Source organism: Thalassophryne amazonica, chromosome 10 (genome assembly GCF_902500255.1).
Source record: "Thalassophryne amazonica chromosome 10, fThaAma1.1, whole genome shotgun sequence".
In the NCBI taxonomy this organism is placed as follows: Eukaryota; Metazoa; Chordata; class Actinopteri; order Batrachoidiformes; family Batrachoididae; genus Thalassophryne; species Thalassophryne amazonica.
In genome coordinates, this window is record NC_047112.1 from 8,935,095 (window position 1) to 8,950,605 (window position 15,511).

Consider the following 15,511-nt stretch of genomic DNA (forward strand, 5'->3'; position numbering starts at 1 on the left):
GAGGGAAATGGTGATATTGTGTATGTGGAAAAAGTTTTAGATCTTTGAGTTCATCTCATACAAAATGGGAGCAAAACCAAAAGTGTTGCGTTTATATTTTTGTTGAGTGTATTTTCCATGTAAAGTGCAGTAATATGTACATGTGTGGGGTAGGTATTTGGTTGAACCTTCATGTGTTTGATGTAAACTGGGATACACAGTGGAAAAATTGGAGATTGACATTATATTTATTTAGAGGATGTGGCCAACAGTGACCATAAAAAGTCGGTAGCCTTCGAACAAATGCAGCTATTGGTAATTTTTTAAAAGTAGGTCAAGGTCACCGGCCTTAGAACCAATGCGAAGTACTCCTCCAAGGCATGTACCCACCAAATATGACGTTTTTGCAAGCAATAGGTGCCGAGGTACATTGTGGCGAACAAATTTCAGGCGAATGATTCGGCAGTTGTGACCATTGGTGACCTTGAAAAGTAGGGCAAGGTCCCCAGCCTTCAAATTAATGCGAAGTACTCCTCCAAGGCATGTATCCAACAAATATGAAGTTTCTGTGAGCAATAGCTGCTGAGCTACGTTGTGGCAAAGGATTTGACAGTTGTGACCACTGGTGACCTTGAAAAGTAGGTCAAGGTCACCGGCCTTTGAACCCATGCGAAGTACTCCCCCAAGGCATGTACCCACCAAATATGAAGTTTTTGCGAGCAATAGGTGCCGAGCTTCGTTGCGGCAAACGAATTGCGGCCGGACAGACAGACGGAAGGGCGGACGAGCAGACAACCCGGATGCGATATCCCCCGCCTCGCGGCTCAAGCACCGCACGGGGCATAAAAATCCCAATTAAGTATCTGATGAAGAAACTGCCGTGGACTCACTACACTATCTTGGACACATTTTTTTTGTAAAGCTAATATGTTTAATGGGGAAAAAAGTACGGGACAAAAATACACGGTACATGACATCACTCGTCCACTGGGACAAATAAAGGTTGTCATGTGACATACCAGTTTTTCAGTGAAATACATAGTGCAGTTTAAGTTCCAGTTAAGGACATTTACAAGGACTGTAGCCTAGAAAGACTCTCAATATCCAGGTGTGGTTTTTATCCACCAAAAGAATAATTAGAATTAGTATATGGTTACGACAGTACACGCACTCTGATTGGCTGATTTCTGGTTTGATATTTTCCCATATTAGACTGTTTCCATAACAATTGGTCCGGATCGTGTGTAACTTTGTTTACAATTTTCACGGCGCAAAAAAATAAAATAAAACAAAAGGCAAACAAAGAACTTATGAGCAATGAAGAGGACCATTCTCCGAGCGAATTTTAGTACACGTACGAGTTTGAACTGGAGGAATTAACAGCAAATGAGCTCGAAGTGGACATGAAGACCAACAAGATGAAAACACAGCTCTGAACAGCCATATAATAAACAAATTATTAACCTTGCTTGCTCGGTTAATAATCCTTTAATATTTCACTTCTTTGGAATTGAATGCGGTTTCTCCAGAAAACTGTAAAAAAAAAAAAGAGAGACCTGTTTTAGCATGTAGTTTTAATATTTCAATTCATATCAAAATAGAGTATAGTATAGTGGTATGTAAAAGTTTGGTCACCCCTGATGATTTCCATGATTTTACTTTATAAATCATTGGTTGTTTCTTCTTTACAAAACATCTCAGGTTTGTTGGTTTCTGAGCATGGACAGCCCACTTAAAATCACACCACAGATTTTCAATAATATTCAAGTCTGGGGACTGAGATGGCCATTCCAGAATGTTGTACTTGTTCCTCTGCATGAATGCCTTAGTAGATTTTGAGCAGTGTTTAGGGTCGTTGTCTTGCTGAAAGATCCAGCCCTGGCGCAACTTCAACTTTGTCACTGATTCATGAACATTGTTCTCAAGAATCTGCTGATATTGACTGGAATCCATGTGACCCTCAACTTTAACAAGATTCCCAGTACCTGCACTGGCCACACAGCCCCACAGCATGATGGAACCACCTCCAAATTTTACTGTAGGTAGCAAGTGTTTTAGTTTCATCAGTCCACAGCACCTTATTCCAAAATGAAGCTGGCTTGTCCAAATGTGCTTTAGCATACCTCAAGTGACTGTTTGTGGCGTGTACGCAGAAAAGGCTTCCTCTGCATTACAGCATCATACAGCATCTCTTTGTGCAAAGTGCACTGTATAGTTGAACGATGCACATAGACACTATCTGCAGCAAGATCATGTTGTAGGTCTTTGGAGCAGGTCTCTGGGTTGACTATGACTGTTCTCACCATCCTTCGCTTCAGCTTATCTAAGATTTTTCTTGGTCTGCCACTTCGGACCTTAACTAGTACTGTGCCTGTGGTCTTCTATTTCCTCACAATGTTCCTCACAGTGGAAACTGACAGCTGAAATCTCTGAGATAGCTTTTTGTATCCTTGCCCTTAACCATGATGTTGAACAGTCTTTGTTTTCAGGTCATTTGAGAGTTGTTTAGAGGCTCATAGTAGAGGAAAAACGAGCACTCACAGGGACCAGGAGTGGAGGTGCACGGCTCAAAAACTAAGTCAATGTAAAATTTTTACATTGAGTTGTTTAGAGACTCCCATGTTGCCACTCATTAGAAGAGATGCAAATAGGAGAAACATTTGCAAATGGCCACCTTAAATACCCTTTCTCATGATTGGATTCACCTGTGTAAGGAGGTCAAGGATCAGTGAGCTTACCAAACCATTTTCTGTTCCAATAATTAGTGCTAAATGTATTCAAATCAATAAAATGAAAAGGATGCCCAAATGTATGCACCTCCGTAATTTTGTTTAAATAATTATGGCACACTTTGTGTAAATACTAGAAACTTGATTTCACTTCTCAAATATCAGTGTGTTTGTCTGCTATATGTTATATTTAACTGAAATTTCTGATCCAGACAACCAATGATTTACAAAGGAAAATCATGAAAATTATCAGGGGTGCCCAAACATTAACATACGACTGTATATATACATTACTCTAAAAAATATGAAATTTTAATTTTACTCCCAAGTATTCCACAATTCAACAGCACTTCAGTCTCTGTTGTGTAAATTCCCAGCCGTTACGCATCAGTACACTCTTTACTATAATTCACTGCAGGGCGGTTAGAGAGACAAAAACATGGTTCTTTCATTTTATTACTGACTGAATGTTTGTTTAAACTGTGCAATGCTTGAGTTCATGCGCAGTTTTCCTCAGAGGTACATGTGCACACTGAAAGTGGAGATTTGTTGAGTTGTGCTGCAGCCAAAAGTCAGCACGCTACTGCATGCAATGGAAGTGCTGCAGAACGCATTCTACAGCGTCCCTGGGTTTGAGTCCCATCCTGGGCGACCTTTGCTGAGTGTCAATCCCATCTCACATTCCCCATTTCCTGTCTGTCCCTCAGTGTCGATAAAGTAAAGTCTAGAAATCCTCCAAAGCATGTTCAGCACACAGTGTCATAAAAAACGACTTCTGGAGGTTTCCGCTGCACAAGAGACGAGTTCACTGTGCAGCGCTGAAAGTGCTCCGCTCATAAAGATGTCGACTGTCCGGTACTGGAGGATTTGTGCACCACAGAGGCCTGGACTTTATCTGATTGCCGATATCCCTTCAGAGTTCAAGGTCATCACATAGGAGTCCAAGGAGAAGGGTTTTTTTCTCTTCCTTCGAATAGATGTTACTACTCTGTGGTTCGAGTCTTTTTCTGTATTTCTGATCATCTTCTCTTATTTTTGTAATACCTCTGCTCTCATAGACAATCTCTTTCAGTATATTTTGTATGATACATAAGTTGTTGTTGTGTATATAATACATTATGAATATTAACACATAATATCAGATTGTGCTTCAGTCTACACCCTTTCGGCCACACAAAACTGGGCAAATGTTTGAGTTTTTGTTATCTTTTGTTTTCTTTTTTTGTTGTTGTTTTATGAGAGATTCTTTTGTTACGTATGTGCCAAATAAAAATTCATTCAAAAATTCAGTTCAATTCAAAATTATTTTGTGGATCTAGTAAATATTAAAACACATCTTACTCAACATGTAACCACCTTTAGATAGGTTCTCTAATCATTTGTAACACTGTGGGAAATGTGTTGCTACTTAAATCAAAGTGTAATAATGTCAGTCAGTGTTTCTGTTTCTTCGTATAATTGGTTTTCAGTGAATAGTGTGCAGTTATCACACCCTAAAACTTTTACTTAGTCAGTTTTCTGTTATGTTCAGAGAATAAATGTTTCAAATGATTAAACAAGAAGACCATAAGGTATAGGGCTACTTGGTAAGAGGGTATTTCAGTATGGAACTACTTGATAAGGGACAAACTGGTTATGGGGCTACTTGGTAAGAGGTTATTTCAGTATGGAACTACTCAATAAGGGGCAAACTGGTTATGGGTTACTTGGTAAGAGGGTACTTGAATATAGAACTACTCGATAAGGGGGCAAACTGCTTATGTGACTATCTGGGCAGGGTTGGCCTTGAACCAGGAAGCTCCCACTCTGGAATCAGGCACACTGACCCCTTTGCTCTAACTCCAAGTATAAACCTGTTTAAAGAAAAGCTGCATTTTAAGGTGGAACATGTGTTGAACTGACTTTGTGTGATTGTGAAAACAGACGAGCAGGTCAGAATGGAACAAACCAACCCTCTGTGGAAAGCTTTGCACAGACTGGGGGGGGTTCCACCCTCAGGCCCCCTCACTGACTGCAGCTCTATGTCAGGGTTAACTGCAGCCTGTGTTAACTGTTCATGTCATATCCCCATTAACCTGCACTGTGGCTCCCCTGGCCGTGCGCACCTTGTTTAAGCCTCCCTGGGTGGCAGTCAGCGCTCCAACATTAACCTCCATTATGGCTCCCCTGGCTGCAGTTGCCCTGTGTAGGGCAGCCACTGATCTTGTATCAGTGAAACCGAGCGTCTGTGCAGCTGAGTTATGACATGCAGTCAAGAAAGCCATGCACATAAACGCCGCTGCTGGCTGGTATTTGTTCTTTTCTTCATATTTGTCTCATTGCTCCCCTGCTCAGTGGGTTGCTGCACGTTAAGCATCCGTGTCAGTTGTTTTGGGGTAACCCTCTCTTTTCTCAGTAATGGGAGGCATGAACTCTCACTCTAAACCCATTTCTAGTCCATCTGAAATACGGCAGCAAATTACCTCCAGCGGCGCCCTGCACACCAGCCCCAATCCGCCCCAAATAGAAGTGACAGGACAGCGCAATTTATCCCCATAACCCCTGCACCGCCCCCCACCACCGCCCAGCATCCCCATACATGCTGCACGCACGTACCACCACTGCTGCTGCACACGTGCAGAAGTCAACTGACTTCTGAGTGGTGCACAAGCACGTGTAGAGCGAGTGGCCTGTGATTGTGTGTCGTGTGCGCACTGCAGCTGTGTGTGTGTGTGTGTGTGTGTGTGTGTGTGTGTGTGTGTGTGTGTGTGTGTGTGTGTGTGTGTGTGTGTGTGTGTGTGTGTGTGTGTGTGTGTGTGTGTGTGTGTGTGTGTGCATGCTTGCATGTGTGGTCTGTATGCTCCAGTGTAGGGGCCAACCTCACCACTCTGGCCCCCTGCCCTGCCTATTATCTCATTGATTTCCTCCTCTCCTCTTTTCAATTCTCTCCATTTCCACACTGCCGTCCTTTCCATTAGAGGAGCAATTTAACAGAGTGCTGTGACATGGAAGGGAGGGGCCAGCGGAGAGGATGGGAAACATAAAATGGGGTGAGGAGATATAGTGGAGGGGCAAAAGAGGGGCGGAACTGAGGGTGGGATGAGTGGGATAATAATTCCAGCTAAAAAAAAAAAAAATATATATATATGAAAGGACAATTTTCAGCCTGTGGCTTCAGCGTCACATGAATCCTTTTTTTTCTGTCAGTGAAAGAAATCCTCAGATAGCATCTAAACACCGAATTAGCATCAACTCCATAAAAAACCAAAAACATCAAGACGATCATCATTAAAGCTCTTGGAAGTAACTACAAAAGGCAGAATTCCTCAGGAAGTCTGGTCACTTTTAATCTTGGGCTGTCAGCAGATGTAGTAGTCTGTCGTCTGAGAAACATCTGCTGGATCCTCAAGGAAGCACCAACATGTCACCAGTCAGAATTCTCAGCTCAGTTCATTTATATAGAACCAAATCACAGCAAAAGTCACCCAAAGCGTTTCACGGGATAAAAAGTTTAACCTCACCAACCACCCAGCAAGGAGTTGTCAAATATGCAACAAACTTCCCAAACTTCAAAGCACTTGTAGGATTTTGAGGTCCTCCGATCAAGGCTTGGTTTCTGTTCCAAAGTCTAGATTAAAAACTAACGGTGATGCAGTCGTGGTCAGTATACTTTGGAACTTTTTGCCCACCACTTGACGAGCTGTGAACTCTGTGGACTTGTTCAAATAGTGCCTGAGCACTCATCTTTTTAAGTTGGCGTTCAAGTACCAATTAGTTGTTTCTGTCTCATTTTATTGGATGTTTACTGATTTTTATGTTCAGTTTGATTTTTTAGGGAATATCAGCTTTGACATTTTGGATGTGTTGCGCTTTTCTCTGTGTGTGATACCTGAGTGTTGAGAAGGTCAAGGCAGTGCCCACATTACACACCTGGTATTGCAGCAGATAGATGGTTATTTTAGAGATGTGGTGATGGACTGATTGTCTGCCTGGATGGTTGCTATCCAGGACCCAGGGCAGTTCCAAGATGTTGTGGATGTGGCAAAGCACAGCACGAGCACATGCTCCCAGACTTGGTTTGACTTCACTTGGTGTGAACCACCTTGTGATTTTTATCTTGAAAGGTGTTTTATAAATATGATTTATTTACTTACTGACTTCTGTAGACCCTCCAGTTCTGAAGAGGTCTCCATTGTTTTTCCTTGAGAATATGGTTAATCTCTTTGGCAGTACTGCTATTATTATAATACCATCTTCACCGGTGTGGTTCTCTTGTTGGAAACCATGATTCAGCAGCTTGTAGTCCCTGATTTTATTATATATCAATTTATTTCATTTATATGGTGCCAAATCACAACTAAGTTGCCTCAAGGTGCTTCACACGAGATCTAACTTTACCGACCCCCAGACTAAGAACACAGGCGACAGTGGTAAGAAAAAACTCCCTCTGATGATTTGAGGAAGAAACCTCAAGCAGACCAGACTCAAAGGGGCGACCCTCTGCTTGGGCCATGATACAGACACAGTTTACAAAACAATTCACAAAACGAATATACAGGAAATGTTGCTGGTGCCACAGAGACAGACATCACACCCATATCTGGATGGAGCCACACCTCAAACAGAGAGGAAAAAAAAAACTCCACTGTAATGTGGAGTTTTCCGGGCTCCCTCCACAGCGGTGCTAGATAATAATAATCCTTCTGAACATAATCGGTGTTCCAAGTGCCTGCCCCCCACACGAGCTGCCTCGGGTTTAGACCAAAGACAAGACCCTCCTGTGGTTTCTTCTTTACCATAGATGAGCCTCTGCTGTCATTCCCCATCCCCTTCATAACACATTCTACCCTCCAAAGGATGAACGCTGCAGAATTACACTCATGGCGAAACAAGAATTCTACTTTTTCTGAGTCGTGCTTTGCCCCAAAAGGATTATCTGTTGGCTGGAGGATCACCTAAGATTAACCTAGGTGCAGTCTGAAGACACGGCCAGGACGCACACGTTAAATACACAAATACAATCAGAGTTGAAACATAACAATTACTTGGAGGGTTGTGTAATCACTTTTGATCAGGCCTGCACAAAAGAGATTCATGAGGGAAGCCAGCAAGATGCCCATCACTACTTTGAGGGAAATTACAAGCTCCAGTGGCTGTGATTGGAGTCACATCCTGGAGACTAGAAGGACTGGAGTTAAAAATAAGACATGAAATCGAGGCTCAGATTTGCCAACAGGCATGAGGGTGATGTAAACCTAGACTTCAGATATGCTAGGTGACCTGTCCATGACCTGATGCTATGAGCTGGTTATAGTTCTTCCACTGTTGAGGTTGAACTCCTCAGTCTGCTGTGTTCAAGCGTTTGACTTGTCTGTGTTCAGCACTTTGGTCGACTGCTGACATTTTAAACGTGCTTTACAAATAAAGGTTGAGTTGAGTTGAGTTGACCGCTGGTGCAAATGAATTCCAGAGATGTTAATGTGGTGTCTTTTGTCTTTTGTTTTCTTCTTCTCCTTAAGAACCTTCCTGCAAAGTCGTCTAAGAGCCCCCCACCACAGGCACCCGTCACCCACCCAGCACTGGAGAGGCACCAACATGTGTTGGATCGGCGATTCCCTTTACCGGGTTTCAGCCAACAAACTGTCCCGCACCACGGCAACCAGTTTGTCCATCAATCAAACAGGTACACAAACCAACAGCAGCAGCAGCTAACGAGCTCCTGGTGATTCACACATGACGACGCGAGAAATTAGAACCAACATCTCATCTGAAAATGTACCATTTCAGCAGGAATTTAAGTTCTACTCTTAATAGGTGGTGATATTATTTATTGTGTGTGCATATATATATATATATATATATATATATATATATATATATATATATATATATATATATATATATATATATAATATACAAAAATGTTTTTATTGTTATTGGTGATAATATTTCTATTTGTTTAAGTTAATTCTTTCAAACTACAAGAGTGTGCCTCCACCAAAAGCAGGAAAGCTCCGTCAGACATAGAAAGAAATAAAAAACGTGTTGATTTATACGTGCGTGCGTGCGTGCATGCACCCTGAGGTGATACAGCAGTGTTTATTCGCGTTAGTGGCTGCGGCTGTGTGCACACACTCTAATAGACTTTGGGCAGTTGGCTGGATTTGCCATCTGAAATAATAAAGCTGTCATCTGTCAGGGTGGCGAGGGGGAGGGTCTGCAGAACCGGACGGTGCAGATTAAAGCCCACACCGGCCTCCACCTCATTCACACTTTCGCTCCCACATACACGTTGTCGTTCAGCCGCTGCTTCCCCCGTGACCAGCATCCCAACGCGCCCGCACGCGTTCCTGCATCCTCTGTAAAAGGCCTCAGGTGTCCTCCGGCCACAAGTCCTGATCCACCTCTTCCCCGGCACATCCCACCTCTTCCCCGACACATGTGCTGTTGGTCCAGTGCCAACGGCCTGTAATCCTGCTCCGCTCCGGGAACGCACACTCGATGAGGCGCGCACGCTTTCACAGCCAGAAGAAAGTTCCAAAATTAGAGGTCCGAATAAGATCATGTGCCATCTGTAAACTCACCACCTCAGGTCTGATCTCGCGTCCTCCAGCATCAGTCCAAACACATTATGCTCTAGAGTTTGTTTGAAATGTGTACAAAGTGTTTATGGTCTGCTCAGAGAGAGCCGGGTGTCACGTTTGGCTTTGGGGCCGACGTGTAAATCCACCACAGTATAAATAACCAGGCAGATATCAAAGTATTTATGCACACAGTTGGAAACTTACCACATCAGACCTGAATAGATTTTTTAAAAAGTTTGGTTCCGTGTTTTTTTTTTTTTTTTGCTTAAATAGCACCTTTATGAGGTGCCAAATGTGTGCTGAGGAACAGAACTCTGCTGCCCTCTCCAAATATCCTGTCGGGTCCGTTAATAATTAGACAGAGTTGTTTCTATTTTAGCTGTCGATCACAGCGTGCTGGAGGACACATGAAATGCTGCTCAGAGTCCGAATGTAGATTTCAGGACTCCTTTTATCTTCCTGCTTTAAGTCATTAATTCATTTATTGATCCACAATAAATGAATCTGAGCCACACTCTACACACCGCAGTATAAACATACATCTGTCTGTCTCTAGTGGTATTTTTGAACATCTATGACTTCATTCATACCAATCAATCAGATATTTTGCTGATCAATAGGTGCTTGAGATCATCTGCCTGGGCTTCTTGGTTGTTGAGATATACAAAAGTATTTTTCATATCATGTTTTTCTTGACTTTTGACCTTTTAACAAGTTACTACGAAATCTGATCTCCTCTAAATATCTGTCAAATTAATATTCCCACAGTATTTGATCCATCTAAGCTTCTTGATTGGTTAGATTATACAAAAAATGTGTTTTTTGGCAACATTTTCCTTGACCTTTTAAATAAACTGCTCAAAAATCTGATTACCTCTAAATATCTGTCACAGTAATATTTCCATCAGCTCAGCTTCTTGGTTGGTGAGATATACAAAAAAAAGGTGCTTTTGGATGATATGTTTCTTGAGCTTTGACCAAACTCCTCAAGAACCTCATCACCTCTAATTATCTATGCAGTATTCCAACCATGTTTGAAGGCAATCTGTCCAGCCACTTTTGACAGGGACACACACACCAGTGAAAACAGTACTCTGCTTTTGCTGCTTCGCTGATTCACAGGGTAATAAAATCATGATATAAAAAGTAGATGAATTAAACTACCCAAAGACAAGCTTGAAGAAATGGGTATTTAGCTGCTTTTCATCACATGTCAACAGATCTTAAAATCCACAAAAGAAAGTTCCAAAGTCACCTTGAAGATCTTAGAGACCTGCTGGTACAATAAGGCTGTAAGCAGGAGTCTGACCATGTAGAGCTTGAAATATATAGTGGGGAAAATAAGTATTTGACCCCCTGTCAGTTTTGCAGGTTTTCCCACCTACAAAGACTGGAGAGGTCTGTAATTTTTATCGTAGGTACACTTCAACTGTGAGAGACAGAATCTAAAAAAAAAATCCAGTAAATCATATTGTATGATTTTTAAATAATTAATTTGCCTTTTATTGCATAAAATAAGTATTTGACGCCCTAGCAAAACAGAGCTTAACAATTGTGTGTGTTTATCTCCTTTTCATGCATTTAGGACGGTGGGCCGCTCCCTCGCTGAGTTCACCTACTTCGCCTTTGGGTCGAACCTTCAGCTCTCGTCAGATGGCCAGGTGAATCAGTCTTCTTTGTTCAAGGTTTTTTTACACATCCAACTATTTTCAATTAGCCACTTTTAATATGAGCAACCCACTGATTTAATTAAAAAAAGCATTTTGTCTTTTATTTCCTGAAATTAAAGACTGGTTTGTGTATTTTCCCCACTTGATTTCTGCTGCTGGTGAAGTTGGCGCTGAGCTGTGGGGATGTAGCAGTGTTGCGATAAGAGCCAGCTCGCTCGCACATTGATTAATTGATTAGTAGATTAGTTGCTGCAGCTGTTGTGTGTGTTTGTGAACTTGTGTGAACTTGCTGTTGCTTGTCTGTCTCCTGCCCTGAAGCCGTGCGGTCCAGCGGAGCATCGCCATAATCCGACACGCTCATCAGAAGAAGCAGCAGAAACAGTACTGCATGTATTATAACCGATTCGGAAAGTGTAACCGCGGCAACAGCTGTCCCTACATCCACGACCCGGACAAAGTGGCTGTGTGCACCAGGTGACCTGCGCGTTTATCAGTTGCTGCTCCACAGGGGCATGATGAGCTTCAGCCTTCTCAGACTGCTCTCCGATGTTTGATGCAGGTTTCTGAGGGGGACATGCAAACCGGTGGCTGGGACCTGCCCGTTCTCCCACAAGGTGGCTAAAGAGAAGGTAACACACACCAGCCTGACATGTCAGAGTTTTATGGGTGTTCCCTGACAGGGCGGGGTCGAGTTTCATTGCGTAAGGTGACACACTGTTGAGTACATCCTGCATCGCTTTCACGTTCTTGGCACGGCTCCCGTTTCCATGACACAGAGAGGGGACGAGGCCGGAGCCGATGAGGGGTGCAGGGCAGGGGTTACACACACGAGCAGCCTAAAAGTCAGAGAAGTTATTTCACAGAGCTGCGGAATAAATTTGCAAACCAAAACCAAAAAAGTTCTATCTGTGTGTTCCTGTCAGGCTTCATGGATTCTTTGAGGTCACTTAACTGATTTCACTACTTGTGTGTATCTTGGAATTCCATTGGTGTTCTTTCAGCTCCCTTCATTTTTGGATCCAGGTCACCACAGTCGGTCTGATATGTTGGAGCTATATGTAGATTTGGCACACGTTTTATACTGAACGCTCTTCATGACACATCTCCATGTAACATGCATGGAGAAGCCAAGCGGCACCAGCAGTTTATTCATCCAAGAACATCCCGGAGGAACAATGTGGAGCCGTAGATCGATAGCCTGGGCTGGGTTTACATGTGGGCTTTGACACACAAACCTGCTGGTTGATATGTTTAGCTGTTCTTTGGTGTCATTCATTCTGTTATCACGTCAGGCTGAACTGTGTCAGGAACACACTGACAACAGGTGGTCTACAACCGGGTACTGTCTGTTTTGGAACCAAGTGCACTGACCACTTGGCCCCTAAACTGACCTGTGCTGTGCCGCTGTCTTCCTGATTATTGATCAGAAAAATACCACAGCATGAAACTGCAGAGCGTTGACATAAAAGGCCCTGAACTGTATGTAAACAGAAATGATGCTGCAGGCAAATTCATCTTCAGCCCCGAAGGTGAATTTTTGCAGAGTTGCTTAAACGGCAGAATGTTCCACATGTTTTAAAAACAAGCACATGTTCTGCACAAACCCATGGTATCATGGGCAAACATTGATAAGCCTTCTTTGGTAAGTGACACTTGTCTGCAGAAGGTTTTTTACAAGGTACAGATTTTGACCCTTGACATTTTGACCCCCAAAGCAATAGGCTTCTTGGGGTCACAATGCCTAGCAGACATAGGTTCGGTGACAATGGCAGAATTACGAAAGATGTTATTGCGCTTGCAAGATTTTTATAAAGTGAACTCTATTGACTGTCACATTTTGACCCCAAAATCAATAGGCTTCTTGGGGTGAGTATGTGTAATACATAGGCCAAGTTTGGTGAAAGTCAGGCCAGTACAGCTGAAGTTATCTCTCACACAAATTAAATGTTGCATGACTGACTGACTGTACGGATGTGGTAAAAGTCAAAGGGATTCATGCATTCAGCATTAGGTTGAACCTATTTTGAGTTTCTGTGTTTTGAAGTTTCCAAATAAGTGGGTGCAGCTTAACTTTGAGCACGTTTAGTGTTAAGCATTTAAATGCAAAGCTTTGACTGTGCACCTGATGGGAGTCAAAACAGTTGCTGCTTTGCAAAATAATGAAATTAGTTTCCATCCATCCATCTTCCACCGCTTAGTCCAATTAAGGGTCGCGGGGGGCTGAAGCCAATCCCAGCAGCCATAGGGCGCGAGGCGGGGTACACCCAGGACAGGATGCCAGTCTGTCGCAGGGCCACAAACAGACAAACAAACACAGACACACCCACACACACACCTAAGGACAATTTTAAAGATTCCAATCCACCTAACATGCACGTCTTTGGGTGTGGGAGGAAACCGGAGCACCTGGAGGAAACCCACGCAAGCACGGGGAGAACATGCAAACTCCACACAGAAAGGCCACGGGAATTGAACCCACGACCTTCTCGCTGTGAGGCAACAGTGCTAACCACTAAGCTGCCGTGCTGCCGAAATTAATTTCCATTTCAATTTAATTTCAGTTCAATTTCTAAAAGCGCCAAACCACTACAACATTGCCCCAAGGCACCTCACACAAAACAGTTCAAAAACAGTTTAATATGAATTAAAAACAAGTTTAAAAACACAATTAAAGCAAAAATTCAAAGAATAAGATTTAAAAATTATTTTAAAAAAAAGCAGAATAACACACTATATTAACCAAAGCACTGATAAAAAAAAAAAAATGTGTCTTCAGTCTTGACTTGAAGGTCTCCAAAGTATCGGACTGTCGTATCGACACTGAGAGACCATTCCACAATAATGGGGTACGATAAGAAAAGGCCCTTTGACCAACAGACTTTTTCCTTACCATCGGGACACAAAGCAGTCCTGCATTAGATGAGTGCAAAGCCCGGAACGGTATATAGGGTTTAATCAGATCAGCTAAGTAGGTCGGTGCCAGTCCATGAACAACTTTATAGGCTAATGACAAAACCTTAAAGTCTGATCTCACAGAGACAGGTAACCAATGGAGGGATGCCAGAACAGGCGTAATATGGTCAAACCTTCTGTTCTGTGTCAAAAGTCTGACAGCAGCATTCTGAACTAATTGGAGACCCCTGATACTGGACTGCGGCAACCCTGAAAATAGGACATTACAATAATCCAATCTGGAGGAAACAAATGCATGAATCGGTCTCAGCGTCAGCCATGGACATGAATCCTCACTATATTTCGCAAATGGAAGAAAGCACCTCTCGTAACATCCCTAATGTGTAGACCAAAGGACAACACAGGGTCAAAAATCACCCCAAGGTTCCTCACGCTGTCCGTGTGATGCACGACACACAAACCTAAGCCAAGCACTAGCTGATCAAATTGATGCCGATATCTTGCTGGACCAATAACCATAATTTCAGTCTTCTCAGATTTTAGAAGTAGGAAGTTACTAGACATCGAACCTGTCACTGATGCAAGGCAATCCTCTAGTATTTTTGTAGAATTGAGATTACCAGCAGTTATCAATCAATCAATCAATCAACTTTTTTCTTATATAGCGCCAAATCACAACAAACAGTTGCCCCAAGGCGCTCCATATTGTAAGGCAAGGCCATACAATAATTATGAAAAACCCCAACGGTCAAAACGACCCCCTATGAGCAAGCACTTGGCAACAGTGGGAAGGAAAAACTCCCTTTTAACAGGAAGAAACCTCCAGCAGAACCAGGCTCAGGGAGGGGCAGTCTTCTGCTGAGACTGGTTGGGGCTGAGGGAAAAAAACAGGAAAAAGACATGCCGTGAAGGGGGGCAGAGATCGATCACTAATGATTAAATGCAGAGTGATGCATACGGAGCAAAAAGAGAAAGAAACAGTGCATCATGGGAACCCCCCCACAATCTACGTCTAAAGCAGCATAACCAAGGGATGGTCCAGGGTCACCCGATCCAGCCCTAACTATAAGCCTTAGCGAAAAGGAAAGTTTTAAGCCTAATCTTAAAAGTAGAGAGGGTATCTGTCTCCCTGATCTGAATTGGGAGCTGGTTCCACAGGAGAGGAGCCTGAAAGCTGAAGGCTCTGCCTCCCATTCTACTCTTACAAACCCTAGGAACTACAAGTAAGCCCGCAGTCTGAGAGCGAAGCGCTCTAATGGGGTAATATGGTACTACGAGGTCCCTAAGATAAGATGGGACCTGATTATTCAAAACCTTATAAGTAAGAAGAAGAATTTTAAATTCTATTCTAGAATTAACAGGAAGCCAATGAAGAGAGGCCAACACGGGTGAGATATGCTCTCTCCTGCTAGTCCCCGTCAGTACTCTAGCTGCAGCATTCTGAACCAACTGAAGGCTTTTTAGGGAACTATTAGGACAACCTGATAATAATGAATTACAATAGTCCAGCCTAGAGGAAATAAATGCATGAATTAGTTTTTCAGCATCACTCTGAGACAAGACCTTTCTGATTTTAGAGATATTGCGTAAATGCAAAAAGGCAGTCCTACATATTTGTTTAATATGCGCTTTGAATGACATATCCTGATCAAAAATG

The 15,511-nt window shown here is 42.8% G+C and overlaps 1 protein-coding gene across 2 annotated transcripts in view; it reads left to right on the top strand.

Moving 5' to 3' along the window:
* The window catches only part of zc3h3 (zinc finger CCCH-type containing 3), a 189,659-nt gene that overhangs the window by 140,461 nt on the left and 33,687 nt on the right, over positions 1-15,511 (top strand). For both annotated transcript variants that reach the window (XM_034179398.1, XM_034179400.1), the window contains exons 5-8: positions 8,207-8,370; positions 10,857-10,932; positions 11,260-11,415; positions 11,501-11,570. In XM_034179398.1, the coding sequence (XP_034035289.1) occupies positions 8,207-8,370; positions 10,857-10,932; positions 11,260-11,415; positions 11,501-11,570 (466 nt within the window). The remainder of the gene's footprint in view (positions 1-8,206; positions 8,371-10,856; positions 10,933-11,259; positions 11,416-11,500; positions 11,571-15,511) is intronic.